General features: G+C 33.9%; 3 protein-coding genes and 1 long non-coding RNA gene across 4 annotated transcripts; 2 read left to right on the plus strand and 2 right to left on the minus strand.

The window, feature by feature from the left end:
• Window positions 1-1,825: 1,825 nt before the first annotated feature.
• Window positions 1,826-4,633, plus strand: LOC144845959 (uncharacterized). Its single transcript, XR_013612611.1, has 3 exons — window positions 1,826-1,840; window positions 3,825-3,981; window positions 4,146-4,633. It is a non-coding gene; the product is annotated as an uncharacterized LOC144845959 (long non-coding RNA).
• A 947-nt stretch (window positions 4,634-5,580) lies between these two features.
• LOC144845273 (uncharacterized) lies at window positions 5,581-9,051 on the plus strand. The gene is made up of 3 exons (XM_078702468.1): window positions 5,581-5,988; window positions 7,944-8,100; window positions 8,264-9,051. Exons 1-3 carry the CDS (start codon window positions 5,835-5,837, stop codon window positions 8,592-8,594), a joined length of 642 nt encoding a protein of 213 aa, XP_078558594.1. The 5' UTR covers window positions 5,581-5,834; the 3' UTR covers window positions 8,595-9,051.
• Window positions 9,052-11,974: 2,923 nt separating this feature from the next.
• LOC144845930 (uncharacterized) lies at window positions 11,975-16,273 on the minus strand. The gene is made up of 3 exons (XM_078703454.1): window positions 15,866-16,273; window positions 12,694-12,850; window positions 11,975-12,530 (listed from the first exon to the last, which is right to left on the minus strand). Exons 1-3 carry the CDS (start codon window positions 16,017-16,019, stop codon window positions 12,200-12,202), a joined length of 642 nt encoding a protein of 213 aa, XP_078559580.1. The 5' UTR covers window positions 16,020-16,273; the 3' UTR covers window positions 11,975-12,199.
• A 609-nt stretch (window positions 16,274-16,882) lies between these two features.
• LOC144845922 (uncharacterized) lies at window positions 16,883-20,357 on the minus strand. Its single transcript, XM_078703442.1, has 3 exons — window positions 19,952-20,357; window positions 17,840-17,996; window positions 16,883-17,676 (listed from the first exon to the last, which is right to left on the minus strand). Exons 1-3 carry the CDS (start codon window positions 20,103-20,105, stop codon window positions 17,346-17,348), a joined length of 642 nt encoding a protein of 213 aa, XP_078559568.1. The 5' UTR covers window positions 20,106-20,357; the 3' UTR covers window positions 16,883-17,345.
• Window positions 20,358-21,194: the final 837 nt, after the last annotated feature.

Here is a 21,194-nt window from a genome sequence, read left to right on the forward strand (position 1 = left end):
TTTCTGTGGTTTTCGCCACCCGATTTTTGATGTTGTAAATGTTATGTTTAGCACAAAAATCAAAATTTAACAGTGTGGCGTGTTGACCACTACACCTGCACAAACTCATTTGCATAACAACGACGACATACCAATGAGGAGATATATATTCTTTTCTAAACACGTAACGAAGAGAGTTATAATTCCTTTTTTTCTGACATTAAATTGTTAGTCATTCGCGGCGGTCAACACGCCACACTGTTGAATTTTGATGTTATTAATCTTTTACATTTATTATCCTAAATTAACTTGACTCTCTAAATATCTCTCTTTAAAAATAAAAGAAAAACATTTTATATTTATTTTTGAAAATGCATACAGATTCGAACCCCAGCTAGTATAGCTGAGAGAATCCAAACGATAGTTACTAGAGCGCTTTGATTTGATTGTTCGCATTTTAAAATGTTAAACACGCGTGCGCGCGTAATTTTGCGTGCAGAAATAGAAATAGAAATTTTACCCTTGATATGAATTATCATTTTCTTAACGATGTATTGTTCCTTTGACTAATTCAAAAAAAAAAAAAAAAAAAAAGATTTCGAAAAAAAGTGAGTCATTTTGAAGTATCATAATAGTCGAAAAAAAATCATTTAACTGAAATACAGACGTTTTTTTTGTTCAAGAAATAACTTTGACTTCCAGTCAAAGTTTTCGATCAAAACATATCTCATAATGCAACGCGCTTGTTTGGCTACTCTGTATGCATAATCATAAAATTTCCTCGAGATCTGTGTGAAAACACCTTCTCAACCGTGACGAGTTGTAAACAATCCTAATTAGCATCATGCATAATGCATACTCGTGGTTTGAAATCTTTGTTTACTTTCGCTCGCGATGATTTTACAGACGAAATGTAATCAAATTAATTTACCTGTTAATTACGTAAACTTGTTGTTTTTGGCTCGAATTTTCGACTTAAAGTGAATAACTTTAATATTACTAATATGGCCAATTTAAATTTAGAATATTTTGACCTTCATTTTTTGTGTTTCAAGGGACAATACATCTTTAAGTTTCAATAACAAATGTCTTTTGGTTCTGAATTTAAGATAAATTTTTTTAAATTAATCATGCGTATGTTACGCTGCGCAACTTGGACAGCACCGAAAACCTTATTACGACATCTTCAGATACAGGTCAATCTTCTGATATAGTTATACAATGTTATGCTGAGAAGATTGGGAGATACACGCACAGCAAAATTCGTGGAAAGAAAGAAGAATAAGAAAAGATAAGAAAAAAAAAGATCCTGACAATAACAAGGGGTTATCCGCGAAGTGCGGATAACCAAAAGCATTTTCTCCTAGAGAATTTGTTTTCCATATTTCAAATTCAGTTCCATTTGCATCGTAGCAGCCCTATTTTTAGTCGCGTGCAACGCGACTCTACAGGCCCGGTCACACCTTACCGATATTTTAGACCGATATCGATACAAAAATATCGGTATAGTGCATAACAGCGGGGGTGGTCACACTAGAGCGATAATCGAGACGGTCATCGGGAGCCAAATCGGTCGAATGGCTTCTATAGCTTTTTTTTTTGTATCGCCCGATAATTTTGTTTTTAGCCAATCAGATGATGGTACGTCATACCTGTCATCAACAGTGAATTTCTCCACTCCTCCTCCTCCTCTGTGGCGCGATGGCTGACACAACATCAGACGTTGTTTTGGAAACACTGATTTTGAACGTTCAACTGAACACAGTTCTGTATGACAAGGGACACGCCGAATACAAAAACAAAATTAAAAACAAATGATATATGGAACGAGATTGGCGATCCGAGAGGGTTGGAATGACTGGTAAGTGATTAACTAACAGCTATTATTCCAGGCTAGGCGGGCGTCTGTAATTTCTAGGCCTAGGTCTAGGCTAGTAGTAGTACTATGTAGTAGTAGACAGTAGTCCGCAGATGTCAGTCAGAGCGCGCGCACGGGTATGACTACGGCGGGCAGTGAACCAATTATCATGTGGTGGACCAGCTTGGCCTAACTAGTAAGCGTAGGCCACAGAATATGGTTTATGGAATGAAAAATAATATAAAAAAAACTAGTAGTAATATTACATAATAATCTTCACAATAGATTTTATTAAATTTACAACATTAGCAAATATATTATTACTCTCAAATAATTAATAGAATATCAATACTAGCCTGCATAGGCCTAGGGCCTAGTAGTAGTAGTAGTAGTACTATAGTAATATTGCATAATAATCTTCACAATAGATTTTATTAAATTACAACATTAACAAATATATTATTACTCTTGAATAATTAATAGAATATCAATACTAAGCCTAGTAGTAGTACTATAGATAGTAATATTGCATAATAATCTTCACAATAGATTTTATTCAATTACAACATTAACAAATATATTCAAGTTTAAGTCATATCATTTAAAATATATTAAAATAATAAAAAGATGTTTTTCCCAACTCTGAAATGTAATTTAAAACTAAAATATATTACTATGATATGAAATTATTTTAAACAACATATTTAATGACAAAAACATTTTTACACCCGCCCCTCCACAATAATTTTCACAATGTTACAGCAAACAAACCATTTTTTGTTAGGCATTATTATAATATTATTAATTAATAATAATGAAATGTATCTCATTTCATCTACTATTTTATTTCATAATGAATATTTAAACTGCTTTGCCAAAACAAGCATCCCTTTGCCATGGCACTTCACCCGCTGGTGACATAAAGTACTCTTTGAATGTGTGCCTGACTGCTATTGCGTCATTTGAGGCATGATTTCCTGTTAAACGCAGGTTCTGAATGATTTTATGATGTGCAGACCTTTGAGAATCTACTTTGTGCATTGATATCACCCGTCTTCTGTAAAAAATTGTGCAGTACACATGTAGCCTTGATTATTTTGTCCACATTGTGTTGCTGTAATTGCATTCGCCTTTGGTAGACACGCCACCTTGCTGCCAAAATGCCAAATGCATTTTCCACTATCCTCCGGGCTCTAGAAAGTCTGTAGTTGTAAATTCGTTTGCTGTCATCAAGTTCACTGCCAGGATAAGGTCTCATTATATTTGATTTCAGTGGAAATGCCTCATCCCCAATAATGACATAGGGAACTTTACTAAGCTCTGGTGCATTTGGCAATTCTTTATCAGCTGGAAAAGCCAATTGATGGGCTTGTATCGCTTTGCCCATTGCACTTTTTGCAAATATGCCAGCGTCACTTTGGGAACCATATGCTCCAACATCAATCAATATAAAACGGTACATGGCATCTACCAGAGCCATCAGTACTACAGAAAAAGTACCTTTGTAATTGAAGAAGGTTGATCCTGTATTTGGTGGGGCTTGAATAACAACATGTTTCCCATCTATGGCCCCAACACAGTTTGGGAACTGCCACCTTGTTTCGAATGCAGCTGCTACTTCTTTCCATTCATTTTCTGTTGGAACAGGCATATATTGAGGGTGCATGCATTGCCAAATAGCATCACACACCTCAGGCACAATGTTGACAATGGTTGATTTTCCGACTCTGTAACTAAAAGAAATAGTTTTGTACGAGTCTCCAGTAGCCAAGTATCTGTAAAAAAAAGATAAATGGTTTTAATTTATTCCTTTACTTTAAAATGTACTGTGCAGTATGCAATGTGTTGATTTGTATAACGTTTCAAAACAAAAAAATAGATAAATAACGTTTATTGTAACTATTAATTATTTGTACTACAGTAGTTGTTTACATGATATTTATATTTTCGATGTTATTTTTAAAACTACACTTTTTTATATTTACAGGAGACTTGGCACACAAGAAATGGGCCAACATCAGGGATGCTTACAGCAGCAGTAAACGAAAAGCTGCATCTAAAAGTGAAGATGCCAAAAAGTACATAAAGAAGTACAAATTCGAAGACATCTTGTCCTTTTTAAAACCATTTATCCAACACAGAGAGTAAGTAAAATCTAATGTTAATAATAATTAATTCAATTCTGTATAAATAGTAAACAACATAATATATTTACTAAACAAATGAACATTTTGCCTGCGGTTCAAATGTATATCACATCAAAGGTAATATAAGTCTGTAGACCATTAACAATTGTTTTTCATTTCAGGACCTCAAGTAACCTCAATTGTCCAAGTGAACTATTAAGTAAAAGCAATATTATTATTAGTGATGAGGACATTCCAGACTTGCCACACACATCTACACAAAAACCCACACCAAAAAAAAAGAAAGTTACCAGATGACAGTGACAGTGTTGACATTGACAAATCAATTTTGAAGTATCTGGAAGATCAGAAAGAAAACAAGAAAGACGACATTCATTGTTTTTTTTTGTCAATGGCCGAAATTTTAAGAAAACTGCCTGAAAGGGCCAGGGCTGACATCCGATTTAAAATTCACAAATTGGTCCATGAGGCTGAGATAGAGTATTTGTTTTAGGTTTTGAATTTTATTGTTAAATTTGACTTTATTTTATAAAAATAATTGTATATAAATTGATTATTATTATTGTTCCACAACACTTTCGGGTTGTTGAAAATGTTGTTTTTGTACATTAACAACATTGACAAGAAAAATAAATTAACTTGCATTTTTCCGGGATGACACTTGTCACTATATCTTTAAAATTGCAGTATTTTAAATATTTTAATTTGGCTGGCAATACTTCAAAGAAGGCAATTAAAATAAATGTTTTTTAATTTTGAATTAACCAGTGTTGGGGTCTCCTTTGTTTGGGTATTTATTACTTAACTTTTATTTCATTTTTTTAAAAATTTAACAAAATAATCTCACAGCAATAATAATGCCGAAAATGTGGGGTTACTGATCAGTAGTAGTCTAGGCCTAGGTCTATAGTAATTAGTTGTAACTCACCCTAGTCTTGTAGTAGTACTAGGCCTAGTAGGCCTACTGCTACTACTAGGCCTAGGCTGTAGTAGGTACTAGCTACTACTACTGTACCCTACTAGGCGCTAGCGAGGCCTGCTCTAGTTAGGGGCCTGTAGTACTAACTAATTATGATTAGTGCTCAATTAATTTATTATATTTAAGAATTATATACTCACCTAAGACATATTGCTAGCCTTTCCTTTGCACGTACACTCTTTCTAAAAAAGGTGTCTTCCTTTTGTATTTTACCTCGTACCAAGTCTAAAATAGTATAGAACTGTTGCTCTGACATTCTGAAGTATTCATGAAATTTGTCTTCATGAGAAGACAATTCTCTGAACAATGTATGGAATTCCCCATACATTGGCCTAGATTCATTGATTGGGTGTACCCACAATCTACGTCTTTTGTGTCGACGTTTTTGTCAAACAATAACAAATACATCATAAGTACTTCTTCGCTGTCGTCTGCCATCATGTATATTTTAACTTTAATTATGATACATACAACAACAACTTTTTCTAACCGTTGGGGGCGTCATCACAACGAAACGATTTCGTTTGAAGTGTGACCGCGATTGAGAACGATAAGTCACGACCGATATTCCACCCCCGATAGTTATCGGTTAGGTGTGACCGGGCCTTTAAGGCCCGGTCACACCTTACCGATATTTTAGACCGATATCGATACAAAAATATCGGTATAGTGCATAACAGCGGGGGCGGTCACACTAGAGCGATAATCGAGACGGTCATCGGGAGCCAAATCGGTCGAATGGCTTCTATAGCGATTTTTTTTTTGTATCGCCCGATAATTTTGTTTTTAGCCAATCAGATGATGGTACGTCATACCTGTCATCAACAGTGAATTTCTCCACTCCTCCTCTCCTCTCCTCCTCTGTGGCGCGATGGCTGACACAACATCAGACGTTGTTTTGGAAACACTGATTTTGAACGTTCAACTAAACACAGTTCTGTATGACAAGGGACACGCCGAATACAAAAACAAAATTAAAAAAAATGATATATGGAACGAGATTGGCGAGAGGGTTGGAATGACTGGTAAGTGATTAACTAACAGCTATTATTCCAGGCTAGGCGCGCGTCTGTAATTTCTTCTAGGTCTAGCCTAGTGATGTAGAGTAGACAGTAGTCTGCAGATGTCAGTCAGCACGCGCGCACGTGTACGACTACGGCGGGCAGTGAACCAATTATCATTTGGTGGACCAACTTGGCCTAACTAGTAAGCGTAGGCCACAGAATATGGTTTATGAAATGAAAAATAATAAAAATACTAGTAGTAATATTGCATAATAATCTTCACAATAGATTTTTATTAAATTTACAACATTAACAAATATATTATAATCCTCTCGAATAATTAATAGAATATCAATACTACTAGGCCTAGGCTAGGCCTAGTACTATAGTAATATTGCATAATAATCTTCACAATAGATTTTATTAAATTTACAACATTAACAAATATATTATTACTCTCGAATAATTAATAGAATATCAATACTAGGCCTAGGCTAGTACTATAGTAATATTGCATAATAACCTTCACAATAGATTTTATTCAACAACAACATTAACAAATATATTCAAGTTTACCAAAGCCATATCATTATTTAAAATATATTAAAATAATAAAATGATGTTTTTTCCCAACTCTGAAATGTAATTTAAAACTAAAATATATTACTATGATATGAAATTATTTTAAACATAACATATTTAATGACAAAAAACTTTTTTACAACCGTCCCACAATGTTACAGCAAATAAACCATTTTTTGTTAGGCATTATTATAACATTATTAATTAATAATATTGAATGTTTCTCATTTTATCTACTTTTATTTCATTATGAATAATTAAACTGCTTTGCCAAAACAAGCATCCCTTTGCCATGGCACTTCACCCGCTGGTGACATAAAGTACTCTTTGAATGTGTGCCTGACTGCTATTGCGTCATTTGAGGCATGATTTCCTGTTAAACGCAGGTTCTGTATGACTTTATGATGTGCAGACCTTTGAGCATCTACTTGTGCATTGATATCACCCGTCTTCTGTAAAAATTTGTGCAGTACACATGTAGCCTTGATTATTTTGTCCACATTGTGTTGCTGTAATTGCATCCGCCTTTGGTAGACACGCCACCTTGCTGCCAAAATGCCAAATGCATTTTCCACTATCCTCCGGGCTCTAGAAAGTCTGTAGTTGTATATTCGTTTGCTGTCATCAAGTTCACTGCCAGGATAAGGTCTCATAATATTTGATTTCAGTGGAAATGCCTCATCCCCAACAATGACATAGGGAACTTTACCAAGCTCTGGTGCATTTGGCAATGCTTTATCAGCTGGAAAAGCCAATTGATGGGCTTGTATCGCTTTGCCCATTGCACTTTTTGCAAATATTCCAGCGTCACTTTGGGAACCATATGCTCCAACATCAATCAGTATGAAACGGTACATGGCATCTACCAGAGCCATCAGTACTACAGAAAAAGTACCTTTGTAATTGAAGAAGGTTGATCCTGTATTTGGTGGGGCTTGAATAACAACATGTTTCCCATCTATTGCCCCAACACAGTTTGGGAACTGCCACCTTGTTTCGAATGCAGCTGCTACTTCTTTCCATTCATTTTCTGTTGGAACAGGCATATATTGAGGGTGCATGCATTGCCAAATAGCATCACACACCTCAGGCACAATGTTGACAATGGTTGATTTTCCGACTCTGTAACTAAAAGAAATAGTTTTGTACGAGTCTCCAGTAGCCAAGTATCTGTAAAAAAAAAGATAAATGGTTTTAATTTATTACTTGACTTTAAAATGTAATGTGCAGTATGCAATGTGTTGACAGTTGATTTGTATAACGTTTCAACACAAAAAAAAATAGATAAATAATGTTTATTGTAACTATTAATTAGTTGTACTACAGTAGCTGTTTACATGATATTTATATTTTCAATGTTTATTTTAAAACTACACTTTTTTTTATATTTAAAGGAGACTTGGCACGCAAGAAATGGGCCAACATCAGGGATGCTTACAGCAGCAGTAAACGAAAAGCTGCATCTAAAAGTGGAGATGCCAAAAAGTACATAAAGAAGTACAAATTCGAAGACATCTTGTCCTTTTTAAAACCATTTATCCAACACAGAGAGTAAGTAAAATCTAATAATAATAATTAATTCAATTCTGTATAAATAGTAAACAACATAATATATTTACTAAACAAATGAACATTTTGCCTGTGGTTCAAATGTATATATCACATCAAAGGTAATATAAGTCTGTAGACCATTAACAATTGTTTTTCATTTCAGGACTTCAAGTAACCTCAATAGTCCGAGTGAACAATTAAGTAAAAGCAATATTATTATTAGTGATGAGGACATTCCAGACTTGCCACACACATCAACACAAAAACCCACACCAAAAAAAAGAAAGTTACCAGATGACAGTGACAGTGTTGACATTGACAAATCAATTTTGAAGTATCTGGAAGATCAGAAAGAAAACAAGAAGGACGACATTCATTGTTTTTTTTTGTCAATGGCTGAAATTTTAAGAAAACTGCCTGAAAGGGCCAGGGCTGACATCCGATTTAAAATTCACAAATTGGTTCATGAGGCTGAGATAGAGTATTTGTTTTAGGTTTTGAATTTTATTGTTAAATTTTACTTTATTTTATAAAAATAATTGTATATAAATTGATTATTATTATTGTTCCACAACACTTTCGGGTTGTTGAAAAATGTTGTTTTTGTACATTAACAACATTGACGAGAAAAATAAATTAACTTGTATTTTTCCGGGATGACACAATATCTTTAAAATTGCAGTATTTTAAATATTTTAATTTAGCTGGCAATACTTCAAAGAAGGCAATTAAAATAACCGTTTTTTAATTTTGAATTAACCAGTGTTGAGTCTCCTTTGTTTGAGTATTTATTACTTAACTTTTATTTCATTTTTTAAAAAAAATAACAAAATAATCTCACAGCAATATTAATGCCGAAAATGTGGGGTTACTGATCAGTAGTAGTCTAGGCCTAGGTCTATAATAATTAGTTGTACAGTAACTCACCCTAGTCTTGTAGTAGTAGTACTACTATTAGGCTTACTGCTACTACTAGGCCTAGGCTGTTACTAAAGTAGGTACTACTGTACCCTAGACGCTAGAGAGGCCTGCTCTAGCTAGGGGCCTGTAGTACTAACTAATTATGATTAGTGCTCAATTAATTTATTATATTTAAGAATTATATACTTACCTAAGACATATTGCTAGCCTTTCCTTTGCACTTACACTCTTTCTAAAGAAGGTGTCTTCCTTTTGTATTTTACCTCGTACCAAGTCTAAAATAGTATAGAACTGTTGCTCTGACATTCTGAAGTATTCATAAAATTTGTCTTCATGAGAAGACAATTCTCTGAACAATGTATGGAATTCCCCATACATTGGCCTAGATTCATTGATTGGGTGTACCCACAATCTACGTCTTTTTTGTCGACGTTTTTGTCTTCTTAATAACAAATACATCAGAAGTACTTCTTCGCTCTCGTCTGCCATCATGTAATTTTAACTTTAATTACGTACATACAACAACTTTTTCTAACCGTTGGGGGCGTCATCACAACGAAACGATTTCGGTTGAAGTGTGACCGCGATTGAGAACGATAAGTCACGACCGATATTTCACGTCCGATAGTTATCGGTTAGGTGTGACCGGGCCTTTACACAACAAAGAGTTACAGGACATAGAAACTGTCGACAAGTGGACACAAAGGGAAATCTTACCGGATTCCAATCTCTGGTAATACATGTCTCTGGTAAAAATATCTTGTCGAAGCATCAAATTGCAGGGATGGGAGATGTTCTATCACTGGTCATTAAATGTTATATTTACACCGAAATTGTGTTCCTTTAGCTATTTTCCCTTCCTTTTTGACATTAACAGTGGCATCCATATACAGAAGAGCTATGAATTACGTTTGCCCGTTACTCATTCCCTGTGTTGACGTACTAAGAGAGCTGGAGTAACAGTTGGAGCGTACCACTGACAGAACACGCCACAGAATGCTCAAACGTATAAAATCCGTACGTATAATTACTGTATTATTATTTACATTACAATTTATTCTAACTCCTAGTATTGCATCTCGCATAACACTCAATCTCCTTATCATCACAATAATATATGCGTACAACATTTTAGCCAAATAATAAAGTCTAGAACTCTAGTAGTATGGTCAATGGTATATTATTAAGTACAGTACTAAACACCCTAACGCCATAATATTTTAAAATTGCCGAAGGATATTCTTCCGCCACAAGTACGTATATTCATTTTAACACCTAAATAAGTTCCTTAAATCTTAAAATATTTTCTTTTTATATCACTAACATACCCATTCCGTTTACATACATAGTTTCCTACTTGCATCACTCTTTTTACATTTTACAAACATACTTGTATTTGTCTCTTTACACTTATTCTTTAACACTCATATATGTTTACATATAATATTTTCTACTTGTATTATTTCTTTATAAATATTATCTCTTAACACAATGTTAGTTTTATTTTACACACTTATTTACATACATATTTTCTTTACATAGTTCATTAATATTATATATTTTTCCTATCAACCTTGTTTTTATATTCTGTTTACATACATTCACTTGTGTTCATTTCTTTCATATATTATCCCGTTTTCATATTATCCCTTAACACAAAATAACACATTTTTTTCCAATTTAACTTTATTTACACACCTACTTGTAATTTTTTTTCACAACACAATCATAATTTAACATTAAAAAAAAAACTATTCTTTTCCTTTTACAAACATTTTCTTGTTTAAATGTTTGCATGACGAATAAGTTTTGCAATACCAAAAGAAAATAAAGTATGGTTGACAACAGCTGTCCTCTGAGAATGCTTGGGCAATTAAAAATGAATCCAATATAATAGTAACTGTCAAGATTAGGTAATCACAATAGACTGACGTGGTGTGACCAAGTCGATGAGGGCGTGATCTGATCAAAACAATGGCATGATTATTTCAGTTTAATAGAAATTAATAAATATGTAATGTAATGTAATGCGATATTTATATAGCGCTATTTCATGGACTTAGATGTTACACCTTTTCAACAACATTCTTCTCCCCTTAAGGCCCGGTCACACCTAACCGATAACTATCGGACGTGAAATATCGGTCGTGACTTATCGTTCTCAATCGCGGTCACACTTCAACCGAAATCGTTTCGTTGTGATGACGCCCCCAACGGTTAGAAAAAGTTGTTGTTGTATGTACGTAATTAAAGTTAAAATTACATGATGGCAGACGAGAGCGAAGAAGTACTTCTGATGTATTTGTTATTAAGAAGACAAAAACGTCGACAAAAAAGACGTAGATTGTGGGTACACCCAATCAATGAATCTAGGCCAATGTATGGGGAATTCCATACATTGTTCAGAGAATTGTCTTCTCATGAAGACAAATTTTATGAATACTTCAGAATGTCAGAGCAACAGTTCTATACTATTTTAGACTTGGTACGAGGTAAAATACAAAAGGAAGACACCTTCTTTAGAAAGAGTGTAAGTGCAAAGGAAAGGCTAGCAATATGTCTTAGGTAAGTATATAATTCTTAAATATAATAAATTAATTGAGCACTAATCATAATTAGTTAGTACTACAGGCCCCTAGCTAGAGCAGGCCTCTCTAGCGTCTAGGGTACAGTAGTACCTACTTTAGTAACAGCCTAGGCCTAGTAGTAGCAGTAGGCCTAATAGTAGTACTACTACTACAAGACTAGGGTGAGTTACTGTACAACTAATTATTATAGACCTAGGCCTAGACTACTACTGATCAGTAACCCCACATTTTCGGCATTAATATTGCTGTGAGATTATTTTGTTATTTTTTTTAAAAAATGAAATAAAAGTTAAGTAATAAATACTCAAACAAAGGAGACTCAACACTGGTTAATTCAAAATTAAAAAACGGTTTAATTGCCTTCTTTGAAGTATTGCCAGCTAAATTAAAATATTTAAAATACTGCAATTTTAAAGATATTGTGTCATCCCGGAAAAATACAAGTTAATTTATTTTTCTCGTCAATGTTGTTAATGTACAAAAACAACATTTTTCAACAACCCGAAAGTGTTGTGGAACAATAATAATAATCAATTTATATACAATTATTTTTATAAAATAAAGTAAAATTTAACAATAAAATTCAAAACCTAAAACAAATACTCTATCTCAGCCTCATGAACCAATTTGTGAATTTTAAATCGGATGTCAGCCCTGGCCCTTTCAGGCAGTTTTCTTAAAATTTCAGCCATTGACAAAAAAAAACAATGAATGTCGTCCTTCTTGTTTTCTTTCTGATCTTCCAGATACTTCAAAATTGATTTGTCAATGTCAACACTGTCACTGTCATCTGGTAACTTTCTTTTTTTTGGTGTGGGTTTTTGTGTTGATGTGTGTGGCAAGTCTGGAATGTCCTCATCACTAATAATAATATTGCTTTTACTTAATTGTTCACTCGGACTATTGAGGTTACTTGAAGTCCTGAAATGAAAAACAATTGTTAATGGTCTACAGACTTATATTACCTTTGATGTGATATATACATTTGAACCACAGGCAAAATGTTCATTTGTTTAGTAAATATATTATGTTGTTTACTATTTATACAGAATTGAATTAATTATTATTATTAGATTTTACTTACTCTCTGTGTTGGATAAATGGTTTTAAAAAGGACAAGATGTCTTCGAATTTGTACTTCTTTATGTACTTTTTGGCATCTCCACTTTTAGATGCAGCTTTTCGTTTACTGCTGCTGTAAGCATCCCTGATGTTGGCCCATTTCTTGCGTGCCAAGTCTCCTTTAAATATAAAAAAAAGTGTAGTTTTAAAATAAACATTGAAAATATAAATATCATGTAAACAGCTACTGTAGTACAACTAATTAATAGTTACAATAAACATTATTTATCTATTTTTTTTTGTGTTGAAACGTTATACAAATCAACTGTCAACACATTGCATACTGCACATTACATTTTAAAGTCAAGTAATAAATTAAAACCATTTATCTTTTTTTTTACAGATACTTGGCTACTGGAGACTCGTACAAAACTATTTCTTTTAGTTACAGAGTCGGAAAATCAACCATTGTCAACATTGTGCCTGAGGTGTGTGATGCTATTTGGCAATGCATGCACCCTCAATATATGCCTGTTCCAACAGAAAATGAATGGAAAGAAGTAGCAGCTGCATTCGAAACAAGGTGGCAGTTCCCAAACTGTGTTGGGGCAATAGATGGGAAACATGTTGTTATTCAAGCCCCACCAAATACAGGATCAACCTTCTTCAATTACAAAGGTACTTTTTCTGTAGTACTGATGGCTCTGGTAGATGCCATGTACCGTTTCATACTGATTGATGTTGGAGCATATGGTTCCCAAAGTGACGCTGGAATATTTGCAAAAAGTGCAATGGGCAAAGCGATACAAGCCCATCAATTGGCTTTTCCAGCTGATAAAGCATTGCCAAATGCACCAGAGCTTGGTAAAGTTCCCTATGTCATTGTTGGGGATGAGGCATTTCCACTGAAATCAAATATTATGAGACCTTATCCTGGCAGTGAACTTGATGACAGCAAACGAATATACAACTACAGACTTTCTAGAGCCCGGAGGATAGTGGAAAATGCATTTGGCATTTTGGCAGCAAGGTGGCGTGTCTACCAAAGGCGGATGCAATTACAGCAACACAATGTGGACAAAATAATCAAGGCTACATGTGTACTGCACAATTTTTTACAGAAGACGGGTGATATCAATGCACAAGTAGATGCTCAAAGGTCTGCACATCATAAAGTCATACAGAACCTGCGTTTAACAGGAAATCATGCCTCAAATGACGCAATAGCAGTCAGGCACACATTCAAAGAGTACTTTATGTCACCAGCGGGTGAAGTGCCATGGCAAAGGGATGCTTGTTTTGGCAAAGCAGTTTAATTATTCATAATGAAATAAAAGTAGATAAAATGAGAAACATTCAATATTATTAATTAATAATGTTATAATAATGCCTAACAAAAAATGGTTTACATATGAATCTCTTGGTGCAAATTTTGCAACCAAACAGTGATTTTTAATATGTACCTATTGAGCTGTTTATCTACTTATAGGTTCATACCAAGTTCATGCAACCCAAGTCTTGTCATCGTCCATTATATAGAAGGGGGGTCAACCATTATGACTACAACTAATTTCCACAATTATTGATTACATGTTTTAACCAAAGAAATTAAAATGACATAAACTAGTATAGTATGAACATTTCCAGACTTCGTAATAATTACCATCTATTAATTAAACAGGTCACAGCAAGATAAACATAACCATTACCCGAGTGATAAATGGTAGATCCCAGCTCGCTGGCATTCAAACATAGGTATCTTAATTTTGCAATTGTGAATATAAAAACGACATATAGAACTAAATAACACCTAATAATTGTTCCTTATATATCAAACATTAGAATGATATAAAAATTAAAATGCTACTTACAAATTATATAATGAAAAATTAACCCCAAACTTAGCTACAATCCAACGGTCTGTCAAGTGAAGGCTTGATAACACAGGCAAACCCTATTTGAATTTTGCCGCGATTTTTTAGATTTTTTAGATTTTTTCAAAATAGATTTTGCTATTTTGACACAGTCTATTTTAAGCCAATGCTCATAAGAAAAGTATGTAAGGAATCTATGAATATTCAGCTTTCTTTTAAAAAACTAACCAAAATGATTGATGACATACAAGTGATCTTAAATTGCAAATAAAACACTGTGGTACTTTAGAAAATAGGTAAAAAATTGACCTCACACTGTCAGCGGGCAATGGATGGTGAGTTTTAAAACGTAAAATGACACATACTTTTTTTAACTTTACAATTTCAAACATATATAACAATGTTCAGTATTGTCTACAGTTTATTTTGAGCTACTAACCAAAAGAATCCGATTTATAATAGCCGAGATATTTAGGTGGGAACATGAAAATCAAGTGTTTTGTAGAATATCACGGTGCGAAATCAGTGGTATTAATGTCCCAGTGGAGTGTGTTGAGGCAATTTAGCTATTTCGTTGCTCAAGAGATTCATATGTTTGCTGTAACATTGTGGGACGGTTGTAAAAAAGTTTTTTGTCATTAAATATGTTATGTTTAAAATAATTTCATATCATAGTAATATATTTTAGTTTTAAATTACATTTCAGAGTTGGGAAAAAACATCATTTTATTATTTTAATATATTTTAAATAATGATATGGCTTTGGTAAACTTGAATATATTTGTTAATGTTGTTGTTGAATAAAATCTATTGTGAAGGTTATTATGCAATATTACTATAGTACTAGCCTAGGCCTAGTATTGATATTCTATTAATTATTCGAGAGTAATAATATATTTGTTAATGTTGTAAATTTAATAAAATCTATTGTGAAGATTATTATGCAATATTACTATAGTACTAGGCCTAGCCTAGGCCTAGTAGTATTGATATTCTATTAATTATTCGAGAGGATTATAATATATTTGTTAATGTTGTAAATTTAATAAAAATCTATTGTGAAGATTATTATGCAATATTACTACTAGTATTTTTATTATTTTTCATTTCATAAACCATATTCTGTGGCCTACGCTTACTAGTTAGGCCAAGTTGGTCCACCAAATGATAATTGGTTCACTGCCCGCCGTAGTCGTACACGTGCGCGCGTGCTGACTGACATCTGCAGACTACTGTCTACTCTACATCACTAGGCTAGACCTAGAAGAAATTACAGACGCGCGCCTAGCCTGGAATAATAGCTGTTAGTTAATCACTTACCAGTCATTCCAACCCTCTCGCCAATCTCGTTCCATATATCATTTTTTTTAATTTTGTTTTTGTATTCGGCGTGTCCCTTGTCATACAGAACTGTGTTTAGTTGAACGTTCAAAATCAGTGTTTCCAAAACAACGTCTGATGTTGTGTCAGCCATCGCGCCACAGAGGAGGAGAGGAGAGGAGGAGTGGAGAAATTCACTGTTGATGACAGGTATGACGTACCATCATCTGATTGGCTAAAAACAAAATTATCGGGCGATACAAAAAAAAAATCGCTATAGAAGCCATTCGACCGATTTGGCTCCCGATGACCGTCTCGATTATCGCTCTAGTGTGACCGCCCCCGCTGTTATGCACTATACCGATATTTTTGTATCGATATCGGTCTAAAATATCGGTAAGGTGTGACCGGGCCTTTACCGATAACTATCGGACGTGAAATATCGGTCGTGACTTATCGTTCTCAATCGCGGTCACACTTCAACCGAAATCGTTTCGTTGTGATGACGCCCCCAACGGTTAGAAAAAGTTGTTGTATGTACGTAATTAAAGTTAAAATTACATGATGGCAGACGAGAGCGAAGAAGTACTTCTGATGTATTTGTTATTAAGAAGACAAAAACGTCGACAAAAAAGACGTAGATTGTGGGTACACCCAATCAATGAATCTAGGCCAATGTATGGGGAATTCCATACATTGTTCAGAGAATTGTCTTCTCATGAAGACAAATTTTATGAATACTTCAGAATGTCAGAGCAACAGTTCTATACTATTTTAGACTTGGTACGAGGTAAAATACAAAAGGAAGACACCTTCTTTAGAAAGAGTGTAAGTGCAAAGGAAAGGCTAGCAATATGTCTTAGGTAAGTATATAATTCTTAAATATAATAAATTAATTGAGCACTAATCATAATTAGTTAGTACTACAGGCCCCTAGCTAGAGCAGGCCTCTCTAGCGTCTAGGGTACAGTAGTACCTACTTTAGTAACAGCCTAGGCCTAGTAGTAGCAGTAAGCCTAATAGTAGTACTACTACTACAAGACTAGGGTGAGTTACTGTACAACTAATTATTATAGACCTAGGCCTAGACTACTACTGATCAGTAACCCCACATTTTCGGCATTAATATTGCTGTGAGATTATTTTGTTATTTTTTTTAAAAAATGAAATAAAAGTTAAGTAATAAATACTCAAACAAAGGAGACTCAACACTGGTTAATTCAAAATTAAAAAACGGTTATTTTAATTGCCTTCTTTGAAGTATTGCCAGCTAAATTAAAATATTTAAAATACTGCAATTTTAAAGATATTGTGTCATCCCGGAAAAATACAAGTTAATTTATTTTTCTCGTCAATGTTGTTAATGTACAAAAACAACATTTTTCAACAACCCGAAAGTGTTGTGGAACAATAATAATAATCAATTTATATACAATTATTTTTATAAAATAAAGTAAAATTTAACAATAAAATTCAAAACCTAAAACAAATACTCTATCTCAGCCTCATGAACCAATTTGTGAATTTTAAATCGGATGTCAGCCCTGGCCCTTTCAGGCAGTTTTCTTAAAATTTCAGCCATTGACAAAAAAAAACAATGAATGTCGTCCTTCTTGTTTTCTTTCTGATCTTCCAGATACTTCAAAATTGATTTGTCAATGTCAACACTGTCACTGTCATCTGGTAACTTTCTTTTTTTTGGTGTGGGTTTTTGTGTTGATGTGTGTGGCAAGTCTGGAATGTCCTCATCACTAATAATAATATTGCTTTTACTTAATTGTTCACTCGGACTATTGAGGTTACTTGAAGTCCTGAAATGAAAAACAATTGTTAATGGTCTACAGACTTATATTACCTTTGATGTGATATATACATTTGAACCACAGGCAAAATGTTCATTTGTTTAGTAAATATATTATGTTGTTTACTATTTATACAGAATTGAATTAATTATTATTATTAGATTTTACTTACTCTCTGTGTTGGATAAATGGTTTTAAAAAGGACAAGATGTCTTCGAATTTGTACTTCTTTATGTACTTTTTGGCATCTCCACTTTTAGATGCAGCTTTTCGTTTACTGCTGCTGTAAGCATCCCTGATGTTGGCCCATTTCTTGCGTGCCAAGTCTCCTTTAAATATAAAAAAAAGTGTAGTTTTAAAATAAACATTGAAAATATAAATATCATGTAAACAGCTACTGTAGTACAACTAATTAATAGTTACAATAAACATTATTTATCTATTTTTTTTTGTGTTGAAACGTTATACAAATCAACTGTCAACACATTGCATACTGCACATTACATTTTAAAGTCAAGTAATAAATTAAAACCATTTATCTTTTTTTTTACAGATACTTGGCTACTGGAGACTCGTACAAAACTATTTCTTTTAGTTACAGAGTCGGAAAATCAACCATTGTCAACATTGTGCCTGAGGTGTGTGATGCTATTTGGCAATGCATGCACCCTCAATATATGCCTGTTCCAACAGAAAATGAATGGAAAGAAGTAGCAGCTGCATTCGAAACAAGGTGGCAGTTCCCAAACTGTGTTGGGGCAATAGATGGGAAACATGTTGTTATTCAAGCCCCACCAAATACAGGATCAACCTTCTTCAATTACAAAGGTACTTTTTCTGTAGTACTGATGGCTCTGGTAGATGCCATGTACCGTTTCATACTGATTGATGTTGGAGCATATGGTTCCCAAAGTGACGCTGGAATATTTGCAAAAAGTGCAATGGGCAAAGCGATACAAGCCCATCAATTGGCTTTTCCAGCTGATAAAGCATTGCCAAATGCACCAGAGCTTGGTAAAGTTCCCTATGTCATTGTTGGGGATGAGGCATTTCCACTGAAATCAAATATTATGAGACCTTATCCTGGCAGTGAACTTGATGACAGCAAACGAATATACAACTACAGACTTTCTAGAGCCCGGAGGATAGTGGAAAATGCATTTGGCATTTTGGCAGCAAGGTGGCGTGTCTACCAAAGGCGGATGCAATTACAGCAACACAATGTGGACAAAATAATCAAGGCTACATGTGTACTGCACAAATTTTTACAGAAGACGGGTGATATCAATGCACAAGTAGATGCTCAAAGGTCTGCACATCATAAAGTCATACAGAACCTGCGTTTAACAGGAAATCATGCCTCAAATGACGCAATAGCAGTCAGGCACACATTCAAAGAGTACTTTATGTCACCAGCGGGTGAAGTGCCATGGCAAAGGGATGCTTGTTTTGGCAAAGCAGTTTAATTATTCATAATGAAATAAAAGTAGATAAAATGAGAAACATTCAATATTATTAATTAATAATGTTATAATAATGCCTAACAAAAAATGGTTTATTTGCTGTAACATTGTGGGACGGTTGTAAAAAAGTTTTTTGTCATTAAATATGTTATGTTTAAAATAATTTCATATCATAGTAATATATTTTAGTTTTAAATTACATTTCAGAGTTGGGAAAAAACATCATTTTATTATTTTAATATATTTTAAATAATGATATGGCTTTGGTAAACTTGAATATATTTGTTAATGTTGTTGTTGAATAAAATCTATTGTGAAGGTTATTATGCAATATTACTATAGTACTAGCCTAGGCCTAGTATTGATATTCTATTAATTATTCGAGAGTAATAATATATTTGTTAATGTTGTAAATTTAATAAAATCTATTGTGAAGATTATTATGCAATATTACTATAGTACTAGGCCTAGCCTAGGCCTAGTAGTATTGATATTCTATTAATTATTCGAGAGGATTATAATATATTTGTTAATGTTGTAAATTTAATAAAAATCTATTGTGAAGATTATTATGCAATATTACTACTAGTATTTTTATTATTTTTCATTTCATAAACCATATTCTGTGGCCTACGCTTACTAGTTAGGCCAAGTTGGTCCACCAAATGATAATTGGTTCACTGCCCGCCGTAGTCGTACACGTGCGCGCGTGCTGACTGACATCTGCAGACTACTGTCTACTCTACATCACTAGGCTAGACCTAGAAGAAATTACAGACGCGCGCCTAGCCTGGAATAATAGCTGTTAGTTAATCACTTACCAGTCATTCCAACCCTCTCGCCAATCTCGTTCCATATATCATTTTTTTTAATTTTGTTTTTGTATTCGGCGTGTCCCTTGTCATACAGAACTGTGTTTAGTTGAACGTTCAAAATCAGTGTTTCCAAAACAACGTCTGATGTTGTGTCAGCCATCGCGCCACAGAGGAGGAGAGGAGAGGAGGAGTGGAGAAATTCACTGTTGATGACAGGTATGACGTACCATCATCTGATTGGCTAAAAACAAAATTATCGGGCGATACAAAAAAAAAATCGCTATAGAAGCCATTCGACCGATTTGGCTCCCGATGACCGTCTCGATTATCGCTCTAGTGTGACCGCCCCCGCTGTTATGCACTATACCGATATTTTTGTATCGATATCGGTCTAAAATATCGGTAAGGTGTGACCGGGCCTTAAATGTGCTTAGTCGTCAGCAATAAGCTTAAACTCATCGGTGACTTTGCGCTTGCGTAGTTTTATTGTTTAGTCAAAATCAGTGATCCATGAAGAAAATTTGATAGAGAATCTCGTAAAATGCACCGATGAATGCACAGTACACATTGCTACAGAGGCGATGCGACGACAATAACGACAATCGTGAGGTGTTTTCTCGAATAATCGTATAACGATCAAAACGGTACTAGGACCGGTACTTTTTTAACACAATTTACATATTTAACTAAAACTATAAGCTATATAAATGAACAAATATCATAATACGATAGATCTACAGTAGTTTACTTCACAAAATAAGCATAATGAATCATATATTAGGAATTATACTTTTTGAATAAATTGTACATAAAAATAGTTATTATATCATACTAAAATTCATCAATAAAGTAGAAGGACTTAACTTACAAATACTGGGACACTACAGTACGCCGCTAGTCAATCTTCTACGAGTTAAGAAAATAATACCGTACTTTGGCATAATTCTAATAAACTCGCATAATTGTAATATAAATCAAAGACTAAAATCTGATTATCGCGACGCGGTCAAGACAAACTGGATTCCAATCTCTGTTAATACATGTCTCTATATTTACATTAACGGATTTAATTTAGTGTGTCGTCTGAAGCGATTCGTATCCGTAGCATTGCGTCGGGCACTATCATTCGAGTTCGATCGCTATATTTGTTGACGTTTCAGTAAATTTAGACATTATTTCAAAATCATATTACCATATCTGGTAGATATTGCATGCTTTTGAGAAGAATACCCGATTCTCAATGTATCTG

Source organism: Antedon bifida, chromosome 1 (genome assembly GCF_963402885.1).
Source record: "Antedon bifida chromosome 1, ecAntBifi1.1, whole genome shotgun sequence".
Taxonomy (NCBI): domain Eukaryota; kingdom Metazoa; phylum Echinodermata; class Crinoidea; order Comatulida; family Antedonidae; genus Antedon; species Antedon bifida.